The sequence below is a fragment of the Benincasa hispida genome, chromosome 7 (assembly GCF_027475165.1).
Source record: "Benincasa hispida cultivar pf3 chromosome 7, pf3_genome.v1.1, whole genome shotgun sequence".
Classification (NCBI taxonomy): domain Eukaryota; kingdom Viridiplantae; phylum Streptophyta; class Magnoliopsida; order Cucurbitales; family Cucurbitaceae; genus Benincasa; species Benincasa hispida.
In genome coordinates, this window is record NC_143484.1 from 52,786,939 (window position 1) to 52,813,372 (window position 26,434).

A 26,434-nucleotide genomic window follows, 5' to 3' on the forward strand; every position below is an offset into this window, starting at 1 on the left:
GGTTATCTAAGCGAAATAGCCAATCTTAAACAGTAAACAACATTATAAAGTAAGAGTGACTTCACTTATTTCTTAGTCCGATCTTATGAAAACTCATTGCATAGGACACCCCCACTCCTCATGTCAATACATGAACGAACCAGGATCACTTCGTTTGTAGCACCTTTACAACAAATTGTAACAATTACATAGTAGGCCGCATCCGATAGTGTTACTAGAATAAGGAATCCAACCTTTATACTATAGACCGTTTTGGCTATTTACTCGAACTTGATCCATCTTTATGTCTCTACGTAAAGTTCAAGTATTCATATAATAGTCATGGATCTTAGTTTATTAGATTTAGACTTTACAAATGCAATTTATGGTTTCAGTAACAACTTTATAGAAGAAATGTTGAATAACATCTTTATTAATAATATAATATGTTTATCTTTACAAACTGCGAGTTTTAGGACATACAACCCAACAATACTCCCACTTGGACTAAAACTCCAGTTGATTATAATGTTAAGTACAATGAGATAATAAAAACAAAAGCATAATTACAATAAACTAGGGCATCAGATACCTATAAATTCTCTAACTTGCCATAGTGATAAGTATCTCGTAGACCTAGCTTTACTAGGTGGCCCTCGAACACTTTAACCAATAGGGCCTTCATAAAAGAATCAGCTAAATTGTCTTGTGAGGCTATCTATGTAGCCATCACGTTTCTTCTGTGTACAATCTCTCTTATGAGATGGTACTTGCACTCAATGTGCTTTCCACGTTTATGGCTTCGAGGTTCCTTTGAATTTTCAACTGCTCCACTATTGTCAAAATATAAAGTGACCGGTATGCGTATATTCGGCACCACTTCCAAATCAGTCAAGAACATTCTGAGCCATACTGTTTCTTTTGTTGTTTCACTTGCAACTACATACTCAGCTTCCATTGTGAGTCAGCAATAAAACTTTGCTTGATACTTTTCCACATTACTGCTCTTCCATTCAGAGTGGACAATGATTCTGAAGTTGATTTCCTTAAATCAATATCTGTCTGGAAATCGGAATTAGTGTATCAAGTAAGGATCAGATCCTTAGCACCATACACGAGTATTTACCTCATTCTTCGAAGACACTTGAGGATGTTCTTAACGGCTGTCCAATGATCATATCTTAGATTGGACTAAAATCTGCTGGCTATTTCGGCTGCATAGCATATGTCGGGATGAGTACACAACATGGCATACATCAAGCTTCCTACTGTTGATGCATATGGAATTCAATTCATAACCTTAATATGTTGAGGTGTCTTAGGACTTTGTTCCTTAGACAGATGAATTCCATGTCTGAAAGACAACATTCCTTTCTTAGAATTTTGCATTTGATATCTAGACAACATCTTGTTTATATAAAATGCCTGAGATAATGCTAAAGTTCTGTTCTTATGGTTTCGAACTATTTGGATCCCAAGAACATACTGCGCTTTACACAAATCTTTCATTTGGAATTGCGTAGGAAGCCATCTCTTAACATCAGATAGAAATTCTACTTTATTTCCTATGAGTAGAATATCATCAACATACAACACCAGAAAAGTGACAGTTCTGTTAACGATTTTCTTGCAAACACAAGGTTCATCAATATTTTGTTCAAAGCCCTAAGATTTGATCACAGTGTCAAATCTCATATTCCAGGATCTAGATGCTTGTTTCAACCCATAAATGGATCGATTAAGCTTGCAAATATTTTGCTTTTTACCCTGTTCTATGAACCCTTATGGTAGAGACATGTAGATACTCTCCATTTAGGAAGGTTGTCTTAACATCCAATTGCTAGATTTCATAATCATAAAATGCGAATATGGACAAGAGAAGGTTTTTTTCATAGTCCACCCCCTCTCTTTGAGTAAACCCTTTTGCCACAAGCCTTGCTTTGTAGGTCTGTACCTTACCAGTTTGGTCTCATTTTCTCTTGTAGATCCATTTCAAATCGATGCATTTTACTCCTTCAGGTTGATTTACAAGATTCAAACAAAATTGAAGTACATAGACTCTATTTCAAGGTACATGGCTTTAATCCATTGGTCTTTATCCACATCATCCATTGCTTGTTTAAAAATCAATGGATCCTGTAAGCCATCATGTGGTATGATGACTTGAGTTTTAGTTAAACCCATACACCGATCAAGCTGTTGTACAACCCTCCCACTATGTTAAGGCACTCTCAACTCTTGAGAATGATGTGAAATACCAGTCTCATCAACAACTCTTGTTGATGGACCTGCTCTATCTACAACCTTTGTTGAAGCATTTATCGTTTCTCTAGACATTTCTTCTATTACTAACCTATTGCGAGGTTATTTCTTCATATGGTCCTCCTCTAGGAAAGTTGCATTTGTTGATACAAATACTTTATCTTCCTGAGGATCGTAAAAGCAATCACCTTTCATTTCTATAGGGTAGCCTACAAATAGGCATACTTTTGAACAACATTCCAATTTTTTAGGATTTTGCACCAACACATTATTTGGGTTTGTGCCCTAAAGTCTCTCCTGTAGTTTATAAATAATTTTGTACGAACGTTTGTGATGTATAATATATATGATATTTACTTCAATTCTTGACTTTGCACGTTTAGATTTTTTTATTTTACCACAAACCAATAAACTTAAAATCCCTGGTTGTTTTTATATAACTTAAGTATGTATGTAGTGACATACAAGTGGATCATGTCTTAAATGACAACCAAAATGGTTTGTAGTATATGGATATAGGAGGGAAACCATATCCTGGTAACGCTACGGACGCGACCCGTTTTGTGGAATAGTTACAAATGTTTGTCACGAATGGTCTGATCCTGATCATTCATGTAGGAGACATGCGAGCGGGGGCGTCCTATACAAAGAGTTTGTATAAAACCTAATCACAAAGTGTTAACGTCTCATCATATAACTCTGTTCATGATAGAGACTTCACTTCACTAGGATGACCACAGGTATCATGACCTCAATCTTGAGTGAGTTGGAAACTTCTACCATTGAGGGCGGTCCTTTGATTTGCATGGGTGTGAGTGGCCAGAGCGCCGACTCAAACCTACTACTTTGGGGATTCTTCTAATTTGGGAGCTGGGAACTCAGGTTCACAAGATGGAGTTCAATCCTTCCTTAAAGCAGGGGTAAGTAAATAGATTGCTCTCTTAAGGGCTGATCCCGAGGCTTGAATGATGTGGTGCCACACACCTTCTCATGGCCCTAGAGGTGTTCACACATAGCAGGACTATGTTGTATTGTTCATTAGAGGAATTAGTGGTACTTAAGGAGTAAGAAGTAATTACAGGGGTAAAACGGTAAATTGGCCTAGTTGTACTTACAAGCATTTGTGAAGGGTCATCATACAAATGATTGGTTATATCCAATGAATATAGAAATATATCTATAGTAAGAAGAGTTCAACTGTCGGTCTTTAGTGGAATGCCTGACAGTTAACAGATGGTGGATATCGTGGCTAAAGAGTTTAGTTAGTTATTCACGTATCGTTAAAGCTTCGAGCCATAAATTCATAAGGTTCCCTTGGTAGCTTGGATACAAGTTAAGAATCAGTTTTTGGGTTAGTTTATAATGTTCAAATTGACAAGAGAAAGTTCGATTATATATGATAAAATTGAACTAGTTAATTATATATGATATAATTAACTTTTTGTGTGAGATATATTAATTTGGAGGAAATTGGATATAAATATGATTTATATCTAGTGGAGGAAAAATACTATGGTTAATATATGATATGATCCATAGGTTATGAATATAATGTGATTATATTTATTGTCTATTAATTGGATGGTTAAGGGATAATTGGTCGGTGTCTCTTTTATTTTCATAAGGGATGAGTAAGAAGAAGAATTGCTTTGAGACGCTTAAATAGCTCACGGTGTATTAAGCATTGGATGCACGACATAGTGTTGAAGTGTATCATTGCTTAGTAAAATCAGTGCCTATACGATAGTGCTGAACGATTGCTTACTTATACGATAGTGCTGAGCAATCACTTAACGCTTACACCCGTGCGCGCTATTTACTAAACGACCGTTTACCTTTTTCTAAGAAATCGTTTAGCCTGATATTTACTAAACGATTGTCTAGACGATCACTTAGCTTTTCCAACACGATTGTTTAGACGATCGCTTACCTTTTCCTACACGATTGTATACTTCACCTAAATGATCAAGCATTTTGTCTGTATTGTCTGTACGATAAACGAGCCTTTCTCCCACTTGCTTGATCGTTGTATATGATCTCTCTTCCTTCTCCCTTCTACCAAATCCGAACAAAGCCCACCCTTTGGATTCTCACTCAGAGAATACCGAGGGCCCTGAATGGTGGTGTCGTCCCCATTTCCTTTTGTTCGTGTGGAGACTGTTCAAGGTAGACGGTTGGGATTTGCTAAACAATAGCTTACCATTCTAGCGAAAGCGAGATTAGCTGTGAAGAAAAATTCTTCAACTGGTATGAACTCTCGGTCTCTAGTTTATTGTTCCTTTAAGCATGCCAGTAATTTAGCATTATGAATGCATATCTGTATGTTTGAATGTATATGTGGAAATTCTATCACAATGAATTGGAAAGATTCACTTCCGCTCGTAGGTACTCTTGAATAAGAGTTCCTTCACACGTGTGCTGGCCAACCCCAAATTCTAAAGTGATGTAAACTTCCTTTCGTCATCTTCAGAGCTCGTAAGGTATTTCATGAACACTTTTTTAGGGAACCATGTTCAAAATATACACTGTAGTTTCAACTGCATATCCCCAAAAAGAATTTGGTAACTGGGCATAACTCATCATGGAACGAACCATGTCCAACAAGGTTCTGTTTCTCCTTTTTGTCATACCATTTTGTTGAGTTGTGCCAGGGGTTGTGAGTTGAGACTAGATTCCATGTTCTATCAAATAGTTCTGGAATTCCAAGTCCATATACTCACTACCTCGATCTGATTGAAGTGTTTTAAGCTTTTTACCTCATTGGTTCTCAACCGCAGCCTTATATTCTTTGAACTTTTTCAATGTTTCGAACTTTTGATGCATTAGGTAAATATGCCCATTCCTTTAATAGTCATCAACAAACCTGATGAAATATTCATACTCTCCTCTAGCTTTAACATTCATAGGACCACAAATGTTTGAATGTACCAGTTGTAAGGGTTCTTTGGTTCTAAGACCTTTTCCAAAAAAAGGTCTTTTAGTCATTTTACCCTCAAGATGAGATTCACATGGCAGTAACAAACTGTATTCTAACTGATTTAGATGACCGTTCTTAACCAATCTCTCAATCTTGTTAAGATTTATGTGACCAAGTCTCAAGTGCCAAAGATAGGCATTTGGAGAAACTTTCCTTTTCTTATTTTGAGTCTTAGTTGTTTTAAACATCTCTATGTTCTAAACGGTCTTTACCTCGGTCGATTTTAAGAAGTACAAGTTATTTTCCAATTTGCAAAACAAATTTTGACATTCTTTGAAGTAATGAACACTTCATAATTTGGGAAAGAAAATTTACAATTTTGTTCCAACAAACAAGAGATAGATATTAGATTCCTTTTCATAAAAGGAATGTAATAAACATTTTTATGTGAAATATATTTATCTCCTATAAATAACTTCATATCTCCCACTACTTTAGCTTATACAACCTCTCTGGTCCCCTTTAAAGATTGCTTTGCCTTCTATAAACCGTATCTAGGAACTTGTTTCCTGAGAGAAAGTACATATATGATTAGCAACACTTGAATCTATTATCCAGGTTTTATCGTTTTCCACTAAACATGTTTCGATGATAAGTAAATCATATTTATTTTGTCGTTCGAATTTTGCATTTTCATCTATATAGTTCAAAACTTTAGATGAGTTGGGAGACAGAGGACATTCCTCTGTTAAAAATCTTTTTGAACCATCAATTGCTAGTAATTTGTATGTTGAATTGATCTTACCGTTAACTAATTCGGTAGCGAGTATTTTAGAAGAATTCGACATGTTAAAATTTTAAACAAATTTTAATTAGTTTAAATTGTAACTAAATCCAAAATCAAGTTTTAGCAAAAATAATAATGTACCCGTAACCATTATTTATTTTCAACGATACTATAGTGAGCCAGAATAAGTGCTATTGAGGGGCAGTCAAATACTCCTTCGCTTAAGTAAGACAATCTTGACTAAACACTATCTCCAGAATAACTCTTGTTCCTATAGTTGTTTACTTACCATTTTCGGTCAGAAATTACTAACACTTTTGTAATTCTATAAGTGAAACTCTCAATTTTCAGATCTCAGAGGTCGGTCCCAACGATTCTACCAAATTGGAGAGTCACGATTAGGAATGGACCTAAGAAATCCTATCCATTTCTGGAGTTTGAGTTGTTCCGAATCCTATGTTACAACTCTCTGAGGAGATAGTCTTCATTAAACGACTAGCAAGGGCCGCCTAAAGCAAACTAGCAGGTGCAACATAGGAATTTCACGGTCCAAACTAACAAAAGATATTGTAGAACACGTTTGCACATATCCTTCACCCAGTTACTATGAACTACTTCCCCATTCACCTTGCTCTTGATTCATACAAACACTTTCTGAACGGAGATCACTCCCAGGGTGACACGAAGCGTCATATGAATCTCACGGTGAACTTTTTAAGGACGTGAAAGTAGAAATCAATATATCATATATTTGATTTTTATATGAAAGACTTCCCCTTATTCACCCGAATCTTGATTTATGCAAATAATTTCTGAATGGAGGTCACTCCCAGGGTGACACATGTTGGGAATGTCCTAGAACTCGCAGTTCGTGTTAAACATTCTATTTTATCAATAATAATTATTTGTTGATTTTGTATCTTATTATGAAAATCCAATAAACGTTGGATATAGTCTGAATGTTGTAACTTTATATAGTGACATAAACAGGATCAAGTTGATAGTGTATAGCCTAAATGGTCTAATAAGTATAAAGATGAAATTGGGTATCTCATCTTGGTAACACTATTGGATGTGGCCCACTCTGTAGTTTTTACAAGAAGTTGTAAGGTGCTACAAACGATGTGATTTACAAATCGTTCATGTTGAGACATGATAGTGGGGGCATCCTATGCAATAAGTTTGCATATAGACTGGACCACGAAAATAATCACTTTTCTTTATAACGACCGTTTACTGTTAAAACTGACTATTTCAATTATTATATAACCTAGGTTAACTTGATCTTAATCCTGAGTTAGCTATGAAATCGTGTTTGTTCAGAATTATCCTTTGATTTACAAAACGGGGAGAGTAGTCCAACAACACTGCTCAATAAGCTTACCATTTTGGAGATAAAAACGGATGAATAGTTGGGGACATATCCTTGCAAAATGGAATTCACTCCTACCTTATTTAGGGTTAGCAGATAGGTTGTTCTCTTAAGTATTGGCTCTAGGTCTTGAACAATCGGAGCCCCGCCTTCTCATGATAGAGAAAGGATTTGATTCATAGAGATTATGAATCAGAATTGTTCATTAAAGGATCAGTAAAAACTTAAGGAACAAGATGTAGACACAAGGGTAAAACGATATTTTTGACCTAGCTGTGATTATGAACAACCTATGAAAGATCGACTTACTGATAGTGATTATTAAGTGGACATAATATATCTACAGTGAGGGTATTTCAACTATGGGCTATATTGGAGTGTCCCATTAGTTAACGAATGGGGGTTAGATCGGACTAATGAGTTTAGCTGATTAATTTAGAATCGTTGGAGCCCATGATCTGTAGATTTGCGGGGTCCCCCTACTAACTCATAAATGGATAAGCTTTAGGGTAGCTTGAGAAATTTATTTGAAATGTTCAAATAAAAAGAAACAAGAGAATAAATATTTAAATATGATTTAAATATATAAAGATGATTATTGTGCAAAAATTAATTTAATATTTGATATTAAATTAATTATTTTTTAAATTAATTTATGAAATTAATTTAAGAAATTCAAATTTTGAATTAAAATGATTTAATATCATTTTTTGTTATAAAAATAAAATAGAAATTCATTTGCATGTTGCACAAAAATGGAAAATGAGTTTTTTCCATTATCATTATCTTTATGCTCACACAAAAAGCATTATCTTCTCTGCTTTGATTCTCTAAGCATGAGCTTCGAGTCATGTACTCCATCTCTTTGCATGTTCATCAAATATATATAAAGAAGATTGGAATTGTTGGAGAAGGAATAATACAGAATTTCGAGAGAAATTTTTCTGAAGAAGAAGTTGTCTTCTTTAGTCAGGCTACTGTGAGTTTCTCTAGTTTTTTCACATCTTCAAGTTATTCTTGAGTCCCACAACTTTGCCTAAAGTTCCAAGAGCATAGTAGGTAAGTCTTTGAGGTGGTTCACGTTGATAACAAGTGAAGACAGCAGCGGAACAGGCGTTTTCTTGGAGAGTTCATTAAAGGTATATTTAGAAAACCCACTTTTTGAGAAGAGCATGCTTTAGTTTTTGCAAAAATTAGTGAATTAGAAAGCTTATGGATCCTTGATACTTCCGCTGCATGTTGTTTCACTCTTTCAGAAGCACCGCATAAATCTCGATTGTGATCTCTCTTAAGGACATGAGAGCTAAAAATAACGTATCATATATGTTATTAATCTCCTACTGAAGTATTCAAATAACTTTATCATATAAGTTATTAAAATCCCACTTAAGTGTTCTACTATTTGTTTGGGTATATATTTTTATTCAGGTTTGTTTTGGCTAATTAAACAATCTAAGTCTAGGTGTTTATCCAAGTATAATGTTTATATTTGGATTTAACCTATGATGTCTAGGTGATAAACTAGTTTTAAAACCTCACACTGCTCACTTTTTGCTCATAAATTGGTTAACAACGCTCAATTATTCGGCCATAATCCCCAAGTAGAAGGTGTTCCATAGACCGTCAACTTAAGTATCTCCAACCTTAGACAGGATTATATACCAGTTGAGTTTGTAACCAAATTTTATAAAATGTCGACATATTTTTGTTGGGGTTGATGCCCTAAATCTCGTAGGGTCCTATGTTTATAAACATTATATGAACAAACATTTATGTGATTAATAATATATGATATTTTATTCACTTTGTCTATAAAATATATGATATTTAAGTTGCATTAACCACAAATCAATAAACTAATATTCATGGTTATTATTGTAACTTAAACATGTATGTGGAGACATACAGGTGGATCATGTTTAAGTGATAGCCTAAATGGTACGTAGTATATGGATAAGGTTGGGTACCTTATCCTGATGACACTACGAGTATAGCCTGCTTTGTATATGTTACAAATATTGTAAAGTGCTACAAATGACTTAATCTTGATCATTCATGTATTAGACATACAAAGGAGTTTGTATAAGACCATACCACGAAATATTTAGTCTCATTATATAACTCCGTTCATAATAGAGACTTTCATTTCACTAGGATGATCATAGGTAACATGACCTTAATCCTGAGTGAGTTGTGAACTCCTGCCTATGAGGGTGGTTCTTTGATTTGTATGGATGAGAGTAATCAGATCCCCGACTCAACAAGCCTACCATTTTGGGGATTCGTCTGATTTAGGAGCTGGGAACTCAGCTACACAAGATGGAATTCACTCATTCCCCAAAGCAAAGGTAAGTAGATAAATTGTTCCCTTAAGGGCTAATTCTGGGTCTTGAACAATGTGGCGCCACACCCTCTCTTGGCCGAGAGGGGTTTACTCATAGTGAGACTATGATCTATTGTTCATTGGAGGGATCAGTGGTACTTAAGGAGTTAGATGTAACTATAGGAGCAAAACAGTAATTTGACCCAGTTGTACTTACGAGTAATTTTTGAAGGGTCATTGTACTGTTGATTGGTTATATCCAATGGACACAGAAATATATCGGTAGTGCGAAGAGTGCAGCTATCGGTCTTTAGTGGAGTGTCCGGTAGTTAACGGATGGTAGATAATGTGATTAAAGAGTTTAATCAGTTATTCACGTACCGTTGAAGCTTCAAGCTATAGGTCCATAAGGTCCCCTTGGTAGCTCACATGATTTAAGTTAAGAATCAATTTTTGGGTTAATTTGAAATGTTCAAATTAATAAGAGGGAAATTAATTATATATGATATAATTTAATTAATTCAATTATATATGATGTAATTGACATCATGTATTTGATACATTATAGTTTAATTGGAGGAATAAATATTTAAATATGATTCAAATATATTTTCTATGAATAAGATTCATAGTTGTTAAATTTAATATAAATATGATTTATATTAAATGCCATAAAATAGAGAAAAGAACTATGGTTTATATATTGTATGTGATGCAATATTAAAATTATAGGTTATAAATATAATATAGTTGGTTATCATATTTATTTATATTATTGATTATTTGATAATTAAACTATTTTTCTCTCTAACCACCCTTAGCGGAAAGTTATTTGGTTTTATGGCAAAAATGGGATAAATGAAAATTTGATTTTATTATTACATAGTTAAGTGTTACACGATTTGTGAACTTCTACACGACAACCTCGAGAGCCTATGCGATAGCCTCGGTTTCCTAAACGATCAAGAGTCTTTTCTATGCGATAGAGAATTTTCCTCCTCGATCATATTTCTCCTCCAACTTCAAACTCCCCTTTAACTAAAATTAGCCAGAGGCCACCACTCCTGGATTCTCACACTGAGAATACCAATGTCACTAAGTGGTAATGTCCCCTTTTGGTTCGAGTTTGCTTGTTGTTTGTTGTTGTTCGAGGAGATTTCATGACTTGTTTGATGCATTTGTGAACGAGTTAGTTTGAGGTATTCATGCAAAGAAGTGTTCTTCAAAGGTATAGTCTCTTGAACCTTTGTTTATTATGAGAAAACATGTTGTAATTTATCTTTTATGCATAATCTGTATATTGTTGACTGTAAATGTTTGCGTGCAATCGAAATGGGATTTGGACAATCCACTTTTACTCAAAGGTTCTCTATAAAACGAGTTCCTTCAATTTTAACTATTAAACAGGTGATTAACCTACGTGAGCATGCAACTTATCTTTGTTATGGATTTTAAACGTCTTGACACCGTGAGTTTCTATTTAAGTATGTGATAGAAGTATGCGATGAAAATAATATTTATTATCTAACAGAATATTTATACTACTGGTGGAATGAACGATGATATGGATGCGATAGTAATTGCATGTGCCAAATAAAGCCATGCGAGTTGAGAATTGATAAAATATCAATGACTAAACAGGGTTGAGAAACTCTTAATGTAATTGCATGTTTCTATTAAAGTCATGCATTCATGCGATAAACTCTTAAAGTAATAATCCACCTTTTAGTGTTTTGAGCCACAGTGTCCTATCTCTAGGATGCATGTTATGAGTTTTAGTTGCGATAGGTTAGCTTTATCTCTAAAGTTACTTCTATCATTGTTTAACAAGTTCCATAATCTCTTACTCTTTCACATAGTAGATTGTTTCCTACTCAGATCAATATCTCGATTTGATCTCAGTAACCCTTTTTACACGGTTAAACAAAATGAACACCTACTTATGCATAATTTAGCAAAAATGTTAGTTTATCTTTCTCAGCCCGTTCGGAATTTAGCTACTCATACTTATGAAAATAGACATGGATGGATAGAATATGGAAGTGATTACATTCATATTAAGAAAAGTAAAGTTTATCAATCTCTAAAAACTTAATACAAATGAATGACAAGAAGAATGCAAAGAGAATTAATGTAGGAGGTGCCAAGCAGCTGGTCACAATTTCTTACTCCCTTTGGCTCCGATGGTGGCTGCTTCACTTAGGTTGCAATAATGTTAAGGTCTCCCTCTCTTTTTTTCAGAGAAGAACTATAAGCTCTCACTTAGAATCCTTCAAAGAAAAGCTCAAAGAAGCGGTGGTTATGGTGGATTTAGAGTAGAAGTTTGACAAAGTTTCAGCCTTTTTCGATGGTGGAAATCTCTATATATGATTGATTCTTTGAAGGGCTATTTATAGGTGTTGAGAAAAAGGTTCCTTGCCTCTTTTCAATGATGGTTTGAACACCTCACATTAATTTCCATGCCTTGCTATGCCGCCTGCTTCACGTCGGAGATCCATTGGTTCTGCTATGAACGTCTCACATCAGCTACCAAGTTGTTCTGTTGATTTGACTTTCACCGCCCATGCATTTGTCGTTTTATATTTTTCGCATTTCATCTCATCGCATGGTGCTCTGTGTTGTAAAGTTGGTCGTTGGGTTGATCCCTTCTATGCAATCACTGCTTGCAGCTCTTTTCTTTGGTCGGTCTTTCTCCTCATTTCATCTGAATCCTGTGTCCAAAAGTAACAAATTTTACACTTTTCAAGGATTATTAGTTTTGTAAGCATACGATCTCAAGATATGATTATTTTCATGAATTCCTTGCCAAGTTAATGTGTTTTCCTTTGAATTTTCCTAACTATTCTCAGTATAAAGGAAAAAAAAACTTGTATTTCTACAAGTTATCACTCTTCAGCATCAAACTCAATCTCGTAGGTCTAGTAGTTTATAATTGTATTGTACAAACACTTTACTTATCTAATAAAATAAGAGATGTTTTTTATTTTTATTTTTTACAATTAGTTGTATTAACCCACAAAACAAATAAACTAAGATCTAGGATTATCTTCTGTAAGTTAAATATGTATGTACAGACAGATAGGTTGGTCATGGTTAAGTGATAACCTAAACGGTCTGTAGTAGATGGATAAGGTTGGGTATCTTATCCTGGTGACACTACGAATACGAACCACTTTGTAGTTGTTACAATTCTTGTAAAGTGCTATAAATGATCTGATCCTAATCATTCATGTGGAAACATATGAGTGGGGGTATTCTATACAAAGAGTTTATATAAGACCGGACCATGAAATGAATAGTCTCTCAACATAACACCGTTGATAGATGAGACTTACATTTTTCCAGAATAACCATAGGTGACTTGCCCTGAATCCTGAATAAGTTGTGAATTTTTATCTATGAAGGGGATCTTTTGATCTACATGGGTGAGAGTAACATGTTTCGTCGATTCAATATGTCTACTATTTTGAGGATTCGTCTTATTGGGGAGGTAGGAACACAACTATATACGAATGAATTCATTCCTTCTCAAACGTCAAGTAAGTAGAGAAATTGCTCCCTTAGGGACTAATTCCAAGGCTTGAACAATATGGCATCACACCCTCTCATGACCCAAGAGAAGTTTGGTTATAATTGGGCTATAACTTATTGTTCATTAGAGGGATCAATAGTATTTAAGGAGTTAGATATAACTATAAGGACAAAATGATAATTTTGACCTAGTTGTACTTACGATCAATTTGTGAAGGGTTGATGTACTATTGATTGGTTATATCTAATGGACATGGAAATATATTTATAATGCAAAGAGTGTAGTTGTCAGCCTTTAGTGGAGTGACCGAATGGAAGTTGATTAATTCCATTAAAGAGTTTCATTGATTAATCAAGTACAATTGGAGCTTCAATCTATAGGTCCATAAGCTCCCATCAATATCTCAATTGGGATTGATGAGAATCGAATTAATTTTGGATGAATTTGAATTCTTCAAATTAATAAAGGGAATTAATTAGATAAGATATAATTAATATAAAATTACATGAGATATAATATAGTGTATATGATATATTATAATAAAAATTTTATTTGAGAGAAAAATAAATATTTGAATTGATAGAGTTAACATGCATAATATGAAAGCAAATAGAATCATTAAGCACTTTAATTCCATTAATTTGAGTAACAAGCATGCATAATCATAGTTTCAAACAATAGGGTTTTAGGTTGAATACCTTTGATGATTTCCACTTATTCTTTGCAATCTCCACAAAATTGACCTTCAATTCTTGTAGTAGGTGTTCAAATTGGGAAAAATCCACTATGGATTTAAAAAAAACAAATTTTCAATTTTAATTAAATTTAATTTAATTTTCAATTAAAACCAAATTAAATATAATTTAAATTCAATTCTGAAATTGAATTTTAAAATTGAAATTGATTTATTGATTCATTAAATAATTAATTAAACAAATTTAATTAATTAAATAATAATAATTTAATATCAAATATTAAATTAATAAAAGACATAATTCAAACATGAATTTCTATTCATGTAATCAATAATTTAATCAATATTTAAATATATTGAACTTTCCAAATATATCTAATTTCAATGAATTTAAACATTAATTATATCGAATATAATTATTCAAACCCTAATTTAAATTTAAACATTTCAAATTCACTCAATGTTCTAATCTAAGGTTTAATTCTTTTACGAGCTAGTAGAGGGGCCTAATGGACCTACAGATCATGAACTCCAACGATTTGAGATTAATTGGTTAAACTCTTTAAATCAAATTAATCACTATTCGTTAACTACCAAGACACACCACTATAGCTCAATAGTTACACTCTCCTCACTGTACATATATTTTTGTCCACTTATTTAACCATAATCAGTGAGTTGATCATTCACATGTCATTCGTATTTATAGCTAGGTCAAAATTATCATTTTACCCCTGTAATACATCTTGCTCCTTAAGTCTCCACTGATCCTCTATTGAATAATTGGATTATGGTCCAACCAATAAACCAAATCCCTCTTTATCACGAAAGGACGAGGCCCCTTTGTACAAGACCAGAAGTCAATACTTAAGGGAGCAACCTATCTGTTGATCCTAAGACAGGTAGGAATAAATTTTGTCTTGTAAGACTATGTCTCCAGCTATATATCCGGTACCCCTAAAATGGGAGGCTTATTGAGCGGTGATATTGAACCACTCTCACCTATGTAGATTAAAGGATAATCCCGAATAAACAGGAGTTCACAGTTAACTTAGGATTAAGATCGAGTAACTTTAGGTCATCAATTTGAAATTTTCAATTTTAACAGTAAACGGTTGTTATAAAGAAAAGTGACTATTTCGTGGTTCGGTCTTATGCAAACGTCTTTTGCATAGGATGCCCCCATTTGCATGTCTCCATATGAACGACTTTGAGATCACATCGTTTATATCAATATACAAAGTGGATCGCATTCATAGTGTTCTCAGGATTTATGAATGAATGAAATTAAGTATTCATGTCATAGTCATGGGTTTTTTACTGGATTTATGAATGAATGAAATTCAATAACACTTTTATTGAATGAAGTCTCAATAATACCTTTGTTGTGAATAGAATATGTTTAATGTTTACAAGCTATGAGTTTTAAGACATTTCCAACATGAATATGATTCAGATATTAATATGAATTTTATTCATAGGTTAATGAGAGAATAATAAACTATAGGTTATAGTATATGTAATAATATGAACTTTCGGTTATGTATTATATTTTATATAATATATAATTTGATATATATATATATAATCAAAGCTTTTTTTAATTTAATAATGAAATTATTAGAGAGGGAGTTATTTGATAACTCCCCCTATTATTTTTTCTTAATTTAACATGTGGAAGAAGAAATGTTGAGTTTTTTCATCTTCCGCTTCCTCTTATATAACACCAAAATGTGTAGAATTTTGGTGTATGGTTGTTATGAGTTTGTTCTTAAAAATAAAGAAATTCTTCCCTTTCCAAAATTATTCTTTAAGCCCACAAACTCCCAACGGTTCTCTACCCTCAGAGAATATCGAGGTCTCCACGTGGTGGTTTCTGTTTGATTAGAAATTTGCTTTTGTGTTTTTGGGCCTTCGTGAACAAAGATCTTGTTGTGTTCTAGAAGAAGAGGAATCGTGAAGAGATTAGTCTTCAAGAGTGTGATTTTCAGATCTCTATTTCCTCTTTAATATTTATACAAAAGCATGCTTATTTTGTTATGTAAATATTGTTTCCGTCCTCTATGTTTTTCTGTATGATCTGTAAAATCAGAATTAAGACACGATTGTTTCTGCTATGGGTACTTGCGTATCCTTTCAAGATACTCTTTCTCAAAATCAAATACTGTCAATGTGCCACGACTGGGGACCTATCATTTAAACGATTACCCTCAGTTGTAGGCCGTGGTATTACATCAATAGAATGCCACAACCCTGTGATCAATATGAATTTTGGCTTGTCGAAAGTCAGAAACGATCCTCTAATTGTTGGGGTTGATGCCCTAAAGTCTCGTGTCCTGTAGTTTGTAAACTATTTGTACGAATACTTGTGTTGTATAATATATGATATTTACTTCACATCTTGTTTTTGCTCAGTTGTATGTTTTATTTACTTTACCACAAATCAAAAACATAAAATTATCTGGTTATCTGTATGTAAATTAAACATGTATATGGTGACATACAAGTGGATCATGTCTTGAGTGATAACCAAAATGGTCTATAGAATATGGATATAGGAGGGAAACCTTATCCTGGTAATGCTATGGATGCGACCCACTTTGTGGAATGGTCACAAATGTTATGACTTGTCACAGATGGTCTAATCCTGATCATTCGTGTAGGGTACATGCGAGCGAGGGCGTCCTATACAAAGAGTTTGTATAAGACCTGACCACGAAGTGTTACCATCTCGTTATATAACACCGTTCGAGACTTCACTTCATCAGGATGACCATAGGTAACATGATCTCAATCCTGAGTGAGTTGGAAACTCCTGCCATTGAGGGCGGTCCTTTGATTTGTATGGGTGTGAGTGGTCAGGTCGCCGACTCAAACCTACCATTTTGGGAATTTGTCTGATTTGGGAGCTAGGAACTCAACTATACAAGATAGAATTCACTCATTCCCCGAGCTAGGGACAAGTAGATAGATAGCTCCCTCAAAGACTGATTCTAAGGCTTGAACGCCACATAACTTCTCTTGGCCCGAGAGGTGTTCACACATAGTTGGACTATGTTGTATTGTTCATTAAAGGAATCATTGATACTTAAGGAGTGAGATGTAACTACAGAGGTAAAACATTAAATTGGCCCAACTGTACTTACGAGCATTTGTGAAGGGTCATTATACTCATGGTTGGTTATATTCGATGGACACAGAAATATATTTGTGGCAAGTAGAGTTCAGTGGTTGGTCTTTAGTAGAATGTCTGGCAGTTAATAGATAGTGGATCTCGTGGCTAAAGAGTTTAGTCAGCTATTCAAGACCGTTGGAGCTTCGAGCCACAGGTTCGTTAGGTCCCCTAGGTAGCTTGGATAAAGTCGAGAATTAGTGTTTGGGTCAGTTTGAAATGTTCAAATTGACAAGAAGGAATTTGATTATATATGATATAATTGGACTAGTTAATTATCTATGGTATAATTGACTAAATGTATGAGATACATTAATTATGAAGGAAATTAGATATAAATATGATTTATATCAAGTGGAGGAGAAATTACTATAGTAGATATGTGATATCAAACTATAGGGTAAGAATATAATATGATTATATTAATTAATTATTAAATTGGTTACTTATGAGATAATTGGCCGTTTTATTCTCCTCAATCGTGCGTTAGTGGGAGCAGACGCATTCGGTTATGGTAACCGATGAATAAAATGAAAATTATTTTCATTTGGCAAAAGGTTCGAAAATTCGCAATTGGTATGAAAACGTAAACGATCGCCTAGTTTGAGAGCCTATACGATAGTTGCTCATCGTCTAAACAATCGCACATAAGCGTCTAAACAATCGCAAGACTTTCCCTAAACGATCGCATAGTGTGCCGCGTTTTCTAAACGATCGTGTATCTTTTATTAAACGATCACTTAGTAAATTCTACACGATCGTGTAGCTTCATCTAAACGATAAGTAGCCTTGCTATATGATAGCTCTTTCTCTCTCACTTGCTTATCGTCTACACAATCTGTCTTTTCTCTTACCTTTACCAAATTCACTAAAGACCACACTTTGGATTCTCACTCTGAGAATACCAAGGACTCCAACTGGTGGTGTCATCCCCGCTGTTTACTTGTTCGTGACTGTTCGTGTTTCTGCCGTTCATGTAGACGATTTGTTGCTGCAACTGACTGATTTGATGGGTGATACAGCGTATAGAGGTTCTTCCGCTGCTTTGAGTTCGACATTTGAAGAAAGTCTTCAACTGGTATGAGAACTATTTCCTTTGTGTTTTATTATTCGAAGCATGCCGTTAATTAGTGTTAATTTGCATAACTATCTATTAGAATGTATGTGTTGTATTCGGTCACGATGAAATCGAAAAGATCCGATCGCGCTCATGGATGCTCTTCATTAAGAGATCCTTCACTAATGTGGCACATAATGTAGTCTTATCGGGTGTGGACAACCTCTCTCAGTAAGGCCTCATGTATTACATTGCTGCTGAAAATGATATTCAGGTCAATGTAGTAACTAAATATTGTCCTCTTGAAAGCATCGAGCTGCGTTTGATTGAGTTTCCTCTTAATAACCACATTTTCAGTCTTGAATGGGATCGACTTGTATATTGTGCTGGAAACCATTCGTTCGGAGGAATCTTGTATCGAGGCTCTGCCATGTGTTATCTGAAAGTTTTTACATTTCATGAAAAAATCAGTTAGCAAGCAAGAAAATGTGCACGATTTCATTCTTTTGTTGTTACCTACTCCATTACCGATTTGTCGTTATCAACTTATCTCTATCGACTTATCACTATCAACTTATCGACTTATCAACTTACAGATATCAATTGACTGCTATTAAACAATAGAAATAGGACGAAATTGTAGACCCTCTACAAAACTTATTTTCATAAATGTCTAAAGTTGTGGATGTTTTCAATATAAGAATTTAATTGAAAAATAAGACAGAAATACCTTATTTTATAGATAACCGGCGTGCATTTATTGCAATTTATTAGACAAAATTTTTCCATATTTTCTAAGTATTCTTGAGAGAGAATTTAATAATATATATTAAATAATATGTTTAAAAGAGAATATGCATTTGTTATAGATTATTAATTAGTTGATAGTTTTTTTCCATTTGCAATTTAATGTGATCTTCTTTGGTTATATTTTAAATATATTTTAGGACATCGTGTTAAGTGTTTGAAAATATTCTAATCAATATATGAAATAAATCTCAGTATATAAATCATAAATTGACTTAATCTTAAACATAAACCACAATTTATATTATAAATTTCATTTATATCATAGTATATATTATATATTCCATTTAAGTAGCTATAAATCCCAATAAATCAAAATCTAACAACAATTCCCTAACAGAAATGTAATTTGAAATTAATTTAACAACTTTAATATACCCTAATATATTATATATCATAAAATAGGACTTTAAATAAAAAATTGTCTTTCACACAAAATTTATATCAAATAAACGAACATATCATAGTATATATAAATAAATCATAAAACATAGAGAAATATACCCGTATATAAATAAGAAATTGATTCAATATCAACCTAAATCACAGTCTATATCATATATTTCTTTTAAATCATAGTATATACCAAAAATTCTAATAAATCAAAATTTAACAATAGCTAATTAACAAAAATGTAATTCAAAATAAATTTAACAACGCAATATACCACAATACATAATTTACAGATGGATCAATATTCAACTTAATATATATATATATATATAAGCAACGTATATATATATCATAAAATAGGAACTCTAAATAAAAAAAAATGAGTCTTTTACACCAAAATATATATATCACACTAAAAATTGAATTTTTTTATAAAAATAATGTTATTTTAATATTTATCGACAAAAATGACTAAAATATATATTAAATCCCAAAGTAAAGATGACTACTATGGATTGATCCAATAATCCCTTACTCTTTGGCCTTTTTTTTATGTTCCCACTATCACTAAACTAACCTATGATGGTTGATTGATTAAAAGAGTCAATATCATTTAATAACTATGTAGGGTCACTAAATAATATTTTAAAAAATATCAATTTAAACTAATTTAAACTTTTGCAAGTGTATCTATTTACTTTCTCCTCCAAATTTCTTTCATATCATGTGAAACTTATAACTTGCACCAATTCAACTCCAAAGTTTCATATGTGAACCAATTTAGACTTTTCATTACGATTACTTTTGAAAACATCATTCATGCATCAATTCTCACACGTGTGTAGATTTATTCAAATAGTAATTCTACAAATGGACGATTAAAGAAAATTCTAATTGTAAGTCTAAATTGATTCTCTAATATAAAAATTTATAGGTTTAATTGATATCGGTACAAATGCAAATGTCAAATGATATTTTTCTAAACACAAATATTATAAAAAAATGTAAATTAATATACTTACAAAAGTTTATAATTCAATTTTTTTTTTATAAAAATCATATTCTAATGTAAATACTAAAAATTCATACTACGACGGTACTAGAAATTTTTACATTAATTTGGGACAGTTAATTAGATAAGTGAAAACTCACTCACAACAAGAAAAAAAAAAAAAAAAAAAAGAAATTAGTATTTATATGATTGATTAATGGGAAGGAAGCTAAGGAAGGCCCAGTTGCCATTTATATATATATATGAAATAAAAAAAACATTTTCCCAATATCGATTAGGAAACAAACAATATGTCGTGTTCAAGAAGAAGTGGTTGGATTATTGTTTTTTATATTTTTTTTCCTTTTAATTTTAGAAAATTTTAATGGCCCCATAGATTGGTACGAATCATATTGAGAGAGGGCAGACAGCGACCTTGTAAATTGAACTGTCACTGCCTAGGAATAAGAAAACGACTATTTCAATCCTCTTTTGCTTTCTACCACCATTTTCAAATCCTTCTCAAACTTGACCATTTTATTTTAATTAATTATCGTGTTAGTTTAGGTTGATATTAGAGGTGTGCATCGATCGGTCAATATCTGTTTTATGAAAAACTGTCATAAAAAATTGACTAAAAAATATGTGAAATATGTCGATTTTTACAAGCAAAGTCAAAGTGTGAATGAAAAGGAAATATGAATTGATGAAATATTATTGTTAGGTTAACATAATTTGTAACTTTTTAAATTTTAAATCAATCATTTTTCTATGAAAAAATTTAAATCAATCATGTAGTGGATTTGAAAATTAGGCATCATAGAAAAATAACAATAAATCAATATTAAGACATTAGGCTTGAGTTTGGATTGGTAGTAGTGAGCTTGCTTTTATATTTATTTTATTATTTTTTAAAAAAAAACTAATATATCGGTTGGTTTTTCAAATATAAGAAAACCAACAATCACCGACCGACCTTAATTCGGTTGGTTTTGGTCTGTTGGATCGATTTTTGGTGCCTTTATGCACACCTCCAGTTGACATGTAGATTTTGTTCACATTTCTGGCCCACTAACGGAGCTCCTTTTTTGCTTGTGAATGTGTTTGGGTTGACTTATAAGAAAATTCGTACTTGTATGGTGCCGATCCAAATGCACCCTAATGTCTAAATTAGTGCATAAAATGTTTAGCTTAGCTAAGCACATAATATTATTTACCCGTTGAAGTGAAGGAATTAGATTATTTATATAGAGCCTAACTTCTGACATCTGCTTGGGACATGTGCAATATCAACGTTAACGTAGGTGTAGTCTTTAAGGCAGGTGTTCAACTACTGAGCTCGACTATGTTATTACCTTTTTAGTGATATGGAGATTACCCAACTAGATTGATCCAATGCTATAGACTTTAACTTTCTGTTTAGGGATGTTTAGGGATGTGTAGACTCCTGGATGTTCTTGGACTTAGGCCTAGAACTTACATTAGGCAACTCTCAATAATTTATCCAAAATAGATACACCATAAAAAAAGTTGACTAGGTTGTAAATAAGAGAAAGTCTCGAATATAAGACTAAAGGTCTTTACACGTATATAAGCTCAACAATGAAAGTAAATAACTATCTAATAATAAAAATGAAATATAGAGAAATAGTTTGGATAAATGTCATTTTAATCATAATGTGATTTAACAAACTTTTAGGTTGAAATATTTGTGATTATACATTGATATTGTAGGTATGTTTGGAGCTTTACAATTTTAGCTAAGTTATAGACCTTTGATAAGATTCAAAAGTTTCTTAATTTGATGGATTTAGAAAAATAATGGAGAAGTTGAGTTCAATTTGATAAGCTTGTGTTTGTTCTATTTGATAAGCTTATTAGAATTATTTTTTAATTAGTAGATGATGGATGTGAGATATCCTCTCAATCATGAGATAAAAGTTGTGCTTGTTTTGATCTAATTGTTTCTATCATAAGGAGTTGAGACATTGAAATGATAATGAGGAGGTTTTAAAAATATATAATTCATATTTTTTTTCATAAGGTCAAAATCAACTAAATTATTATGTTAGGTAAACATAGCTAACATGATCTCTCAACATTATTGTTGTAATATATATCATTTGGACACTTAAAATATCTAATGGTCCATTAGGAATACAATCAAAATTACACTTATGTTAAATGTGAGACATATGATATTTTTTAAAAAAAACAGGTTAACCCCAAAAGGAAATATTTTTCTATCAAAAATTGTAAAATGAAATAAAATAAATAAAACTGAGAATTAAAATTGATAATAATGAAAAAAAAGTTAAATAGATTATTTGAATCGATTATAAATATATTTTGAATTAAAAATCATTCTCGAACATGTTCTCTTGAAAACTTTCGCATCCACTCCAATATTAGATGTGACCAATACAATCTTATACGTTTGTATTTGTATTTTGAATTTTATATATAATATAAATATATATTTGCATTCGTGTATTCTAAGACAAACATCCTTGGACTTCCACACCTCCAATGAAGTCATTCAATTTTCTCTCTTTTTTAATCCCAAAAAAAAAATAAAAAATTATTATTTTTATCACTCAAGAATAATAGAGAGATAGCAAAATAGATGTAATTTCAATGTTGATTACTTTTTACTATTTTTATAAATAATTTGATATTTGTGAAAATTTTCTAAATTATATGAAACACTTTAACGATGAGTCGCATATGGTGTTGGTTTATATAACATACGGTTTTTCTCCTTTTGGGAGTTTTGTTTGATATGAACAGTAGCTTTCATTTGATGGGGAAGGCTTTAAAAACTCCCCTTTCAAATGGTTCATCCCAATTTAGATCTCAACTTGGCTATTGGTCCAAACCATTTATAACTCGATGGCTACCTTTTTGGGAGTAGTGGACCATGACGGGAAGTTTCTACATTTTCTCTATTCGTCCTTCCCAATCACCTTTTCATTCTTCTTCTCAACTCCCTTTCTTCAAAATCCTTTTCCTTTTTCTTCAAGTTTTCAATAGTCTTTTAATTTGCATCGACATTTCTTATATCTCTTCAAACAAAGTCCATCAATAATAAAAACTAAGCAATAATATATTGCTAATCTAAATATAATATAAAGGGACAGTTGCAAACGTAGGAATCAGGCGAAAAATATTAACAAATATAGCATAATGCAAGCAAATTCTAGATCAAGTTTTCAAAGTCTAGTGGTTACCATTTCACTGGTAGGAGTCGATTTTGTTATATTTGCAATTTTCTAAAAATATTGCTATACACTTAATTATTATCCTTAAAAGTGCTACATATTACAATTATCCTATAAAGAATAAACATGTTAAGTATTTTTTTAAAAAAAAATGTAAAATGTTTATTTATTAATATATAAATACTCATTTAATAATTTCTTCACCAATAATCATTGGCATCGATATCTCATCAATATTTTCGTCGATAGTTTTTGTAAAGTTGGAGTTGAGAAAAAATTGATGGAATTTGAACTTATCTATGGGAATACTCCTAAGATCAAGATGTTGATGGCTTACCATCCCATTTCAAAGGAGAGGAGGCAGCTAGATGATAATGGGCCATTGTTAAACAATTATGCTTTCTTTTTGAAGGAGTGATTCAAAGCAAACACATTTCATTTTTTTTAAAAAAAAAATGTGTTGTTGACCTTATTTTCTACATAATGATATGGCTTAGTGAAATTAACAAAAGAGAGAATACAAATGGAGTTGAAAAAAAACACAATATTGGGTTTTAATTTAAACCTTGATTTGTAATTAATCAAACCAACATGGTTTTTATCTTGCCTTTTGATACAGTTATTAAGAAAAGAGGGAGAGAAAAGAAAAGGTTTGTTTTTCTTGGTGCTCACTACTCTTTTCTCTATTTCCAAATCAAGATTATTGTCAATTGGGTCTCTTCCAAAAAGACACATCCATCATATAATATTAAAATTATATAAAACTTTATTATAAAAATCACTTCTACATTTATTATTTTTTTTTTTTTCTTATGTTCTTAGAAAAATATTTATGTGTAGCCTCTATTATGCATAAAAATGAGGAATATATGATTTAAATGCAACCTAAGCTGCACCTAAGTATTACTCTTTTAACAATAACATTAAGTCTAAACCATAGTCTAAACCATGCATTTAACTTAGTTATAGGCGTAAAATTCATTAACATGGACTTAGCTCAACAGGTCAAAATCTCTTCACTTTTACATGTCGTGAATTAGACCCAAAAAGGGTTCTTATTAACTTATCTCTAGTTAAAAAATTATATATTATTTGTAGAATGAAGAATAAAGAGAAAGATAACTATTTTGCTTCATTTAAAAATTGTTTTAGATGTGTTTGATAATATATTTGTACATCGTAAAATTAATTGTATGCATTAAATATTATGTTGATTATAAACTAATATTAACTACTTTAATATATGAACATGTTTATGTTAAAGATTTTGTATAATTAGTATTTAGCTATAGTATATAATTTTTTATTAGCTCTACATTTCTAAAAAATTGTATAATATTTTAATATAATTATGTATTTTAAAATTCAAAATTCAAAATCTTAATACATTAAAAATAAAAATGCCCTTAAAAACCTCTCTTCTTTTTTTCTTCCATATATATATTTGCCTCTTCCCTCACTCGTCTCCCACAAAATTCTCTCCCTTCCCCCACAAACCTCTCCGCCCAAACTCCCTCTCCGACCATGTCCATCACCGGCCACCTCTCCGGCAACCCAGATAAACTCTTCCGCAAATCACTTCACCGCCGCAAAGATTCCGGCGAGCTCGATGTCTTTGAAGCCGCCCGCTACTTCTCCGGTAGCAATGAACTCCCTTACACCGCCGCCACCACCTACGAAACTTCGTTATTTTCTCAGAAGATCTTCAGAGAGGATCACGGCGACCGGAGAGGCGGAAGAATGAGCCTCGATTTGCCTATAAGAACCAATGTGATTCCTCTCCCACCACCACCGTACACGGCGGAGAAACAATCAATTAAAGATCAGAAAAAACAGCGCCAACAACCCAGCTCCCCCGGCGGCCGCCTTGCCAATTTCCTGAATTCTCTGTTCAATCAATCGTCCTCCAAAAAGAAAAAGAAACCCAAAAATCCAATAAGAAACGAAGATCTTCATCAAGAAATCGGCGGAAAAAAGAGAAGAAGTAGCTTAAGTACGTTGATTGATTCAAAATTTTCATCTAATTCTTCAAAAATTTCAGGATTTAGAACTCCACCAGCTCCCAATTGCTGCACTGTACAAACTCCGAGCAAAAATTACAAGGAAATTAGAAGCTTTTTGGATCAGAAACGGGCAGCTAATAGTTCCAAGAATCTCGGAAATGGGATTGATAAAAAAAAATCGGAGATGTGGAGAAAAATCAACGATCCAGATGAAGGGGATGAGAGTGATTCTAGTTCTGATCTTTTTGAGTTGAGGATTTACGATAAATTTGATTGTTATTCATCAACTGAGTTGCCTGTGTATCAAACCACCAACATTCAGACCATGAACAGATTGTAAATTAATTTCATCTTTTCATTATCCATTTTTTTCAAAAATCAAAATTCCATTCTCTTCTATCTCTATCAATTATTTGCTTTTTCCGGTTAAATTAATAAATACCCTTTTCACAAAGGAAAAAAAAAAAAAAAACTTGGGTGTGCCACCTCGCTCATTTCTTGTGCAGTCTGAAATTGCATTCAATAAAATTGTGACATGTGAGCAATGATTAAGTGCAGTGTTATCATTTATGTTTCCCACTTATTTACCACACACAAAAAAAAAAAAATTATTTTTCTTAAAAAAGAAAATATCACGTGATAGCATTTTGTTGAACCATACTTGGGATAGGTGCATTCAAGGGAGCATTCAAGTTTTTTTTTCCTTTCAAAGATTCAATATTACCTCTCAACTTTTTATAAATGTTTTAAAACTATCATTAAAATAATAAAATTCAAGACTTAAAATTTTGTGGTGATAACCTAAAACTATGTTGTGATATAAATTTTTATTATAAGTCTCTACCTCACAAATATTTTTCAACTCAATTTTCATCCAAAATTCTAAAGAACTTTTACTTCAATTCTTCGACTTAATACCAAGGA

The 26,434-nt window shown here is 32.4% G+C and overlaps 1 protein-coding gene across 1 annotated transcript; it reads left to right on the plus strand.

Annotated features, from left to right (window-relative positions):
* Positions 1–24,962: 24,962 nt before the first annotated feature.
* On the plus strand, positions 24,963–25,888 carry LOC120081801 (protein BIG GRAIN 1-like E). The gene has a single exon (XM_039036969.2). The coding sequence runs from the start codon at positions 25,032–25,034 to the stop codon at positions 25,848–25,850; it is 819 nt and encodes a 272-aa protein (XP_038892897.1). The 5' UTR covers positions 24,963–25,031; the 3' UTR covers positions 25,851–25,888.
* Positions 25,889–26,434: the final 546 nt, after the last annotated feature.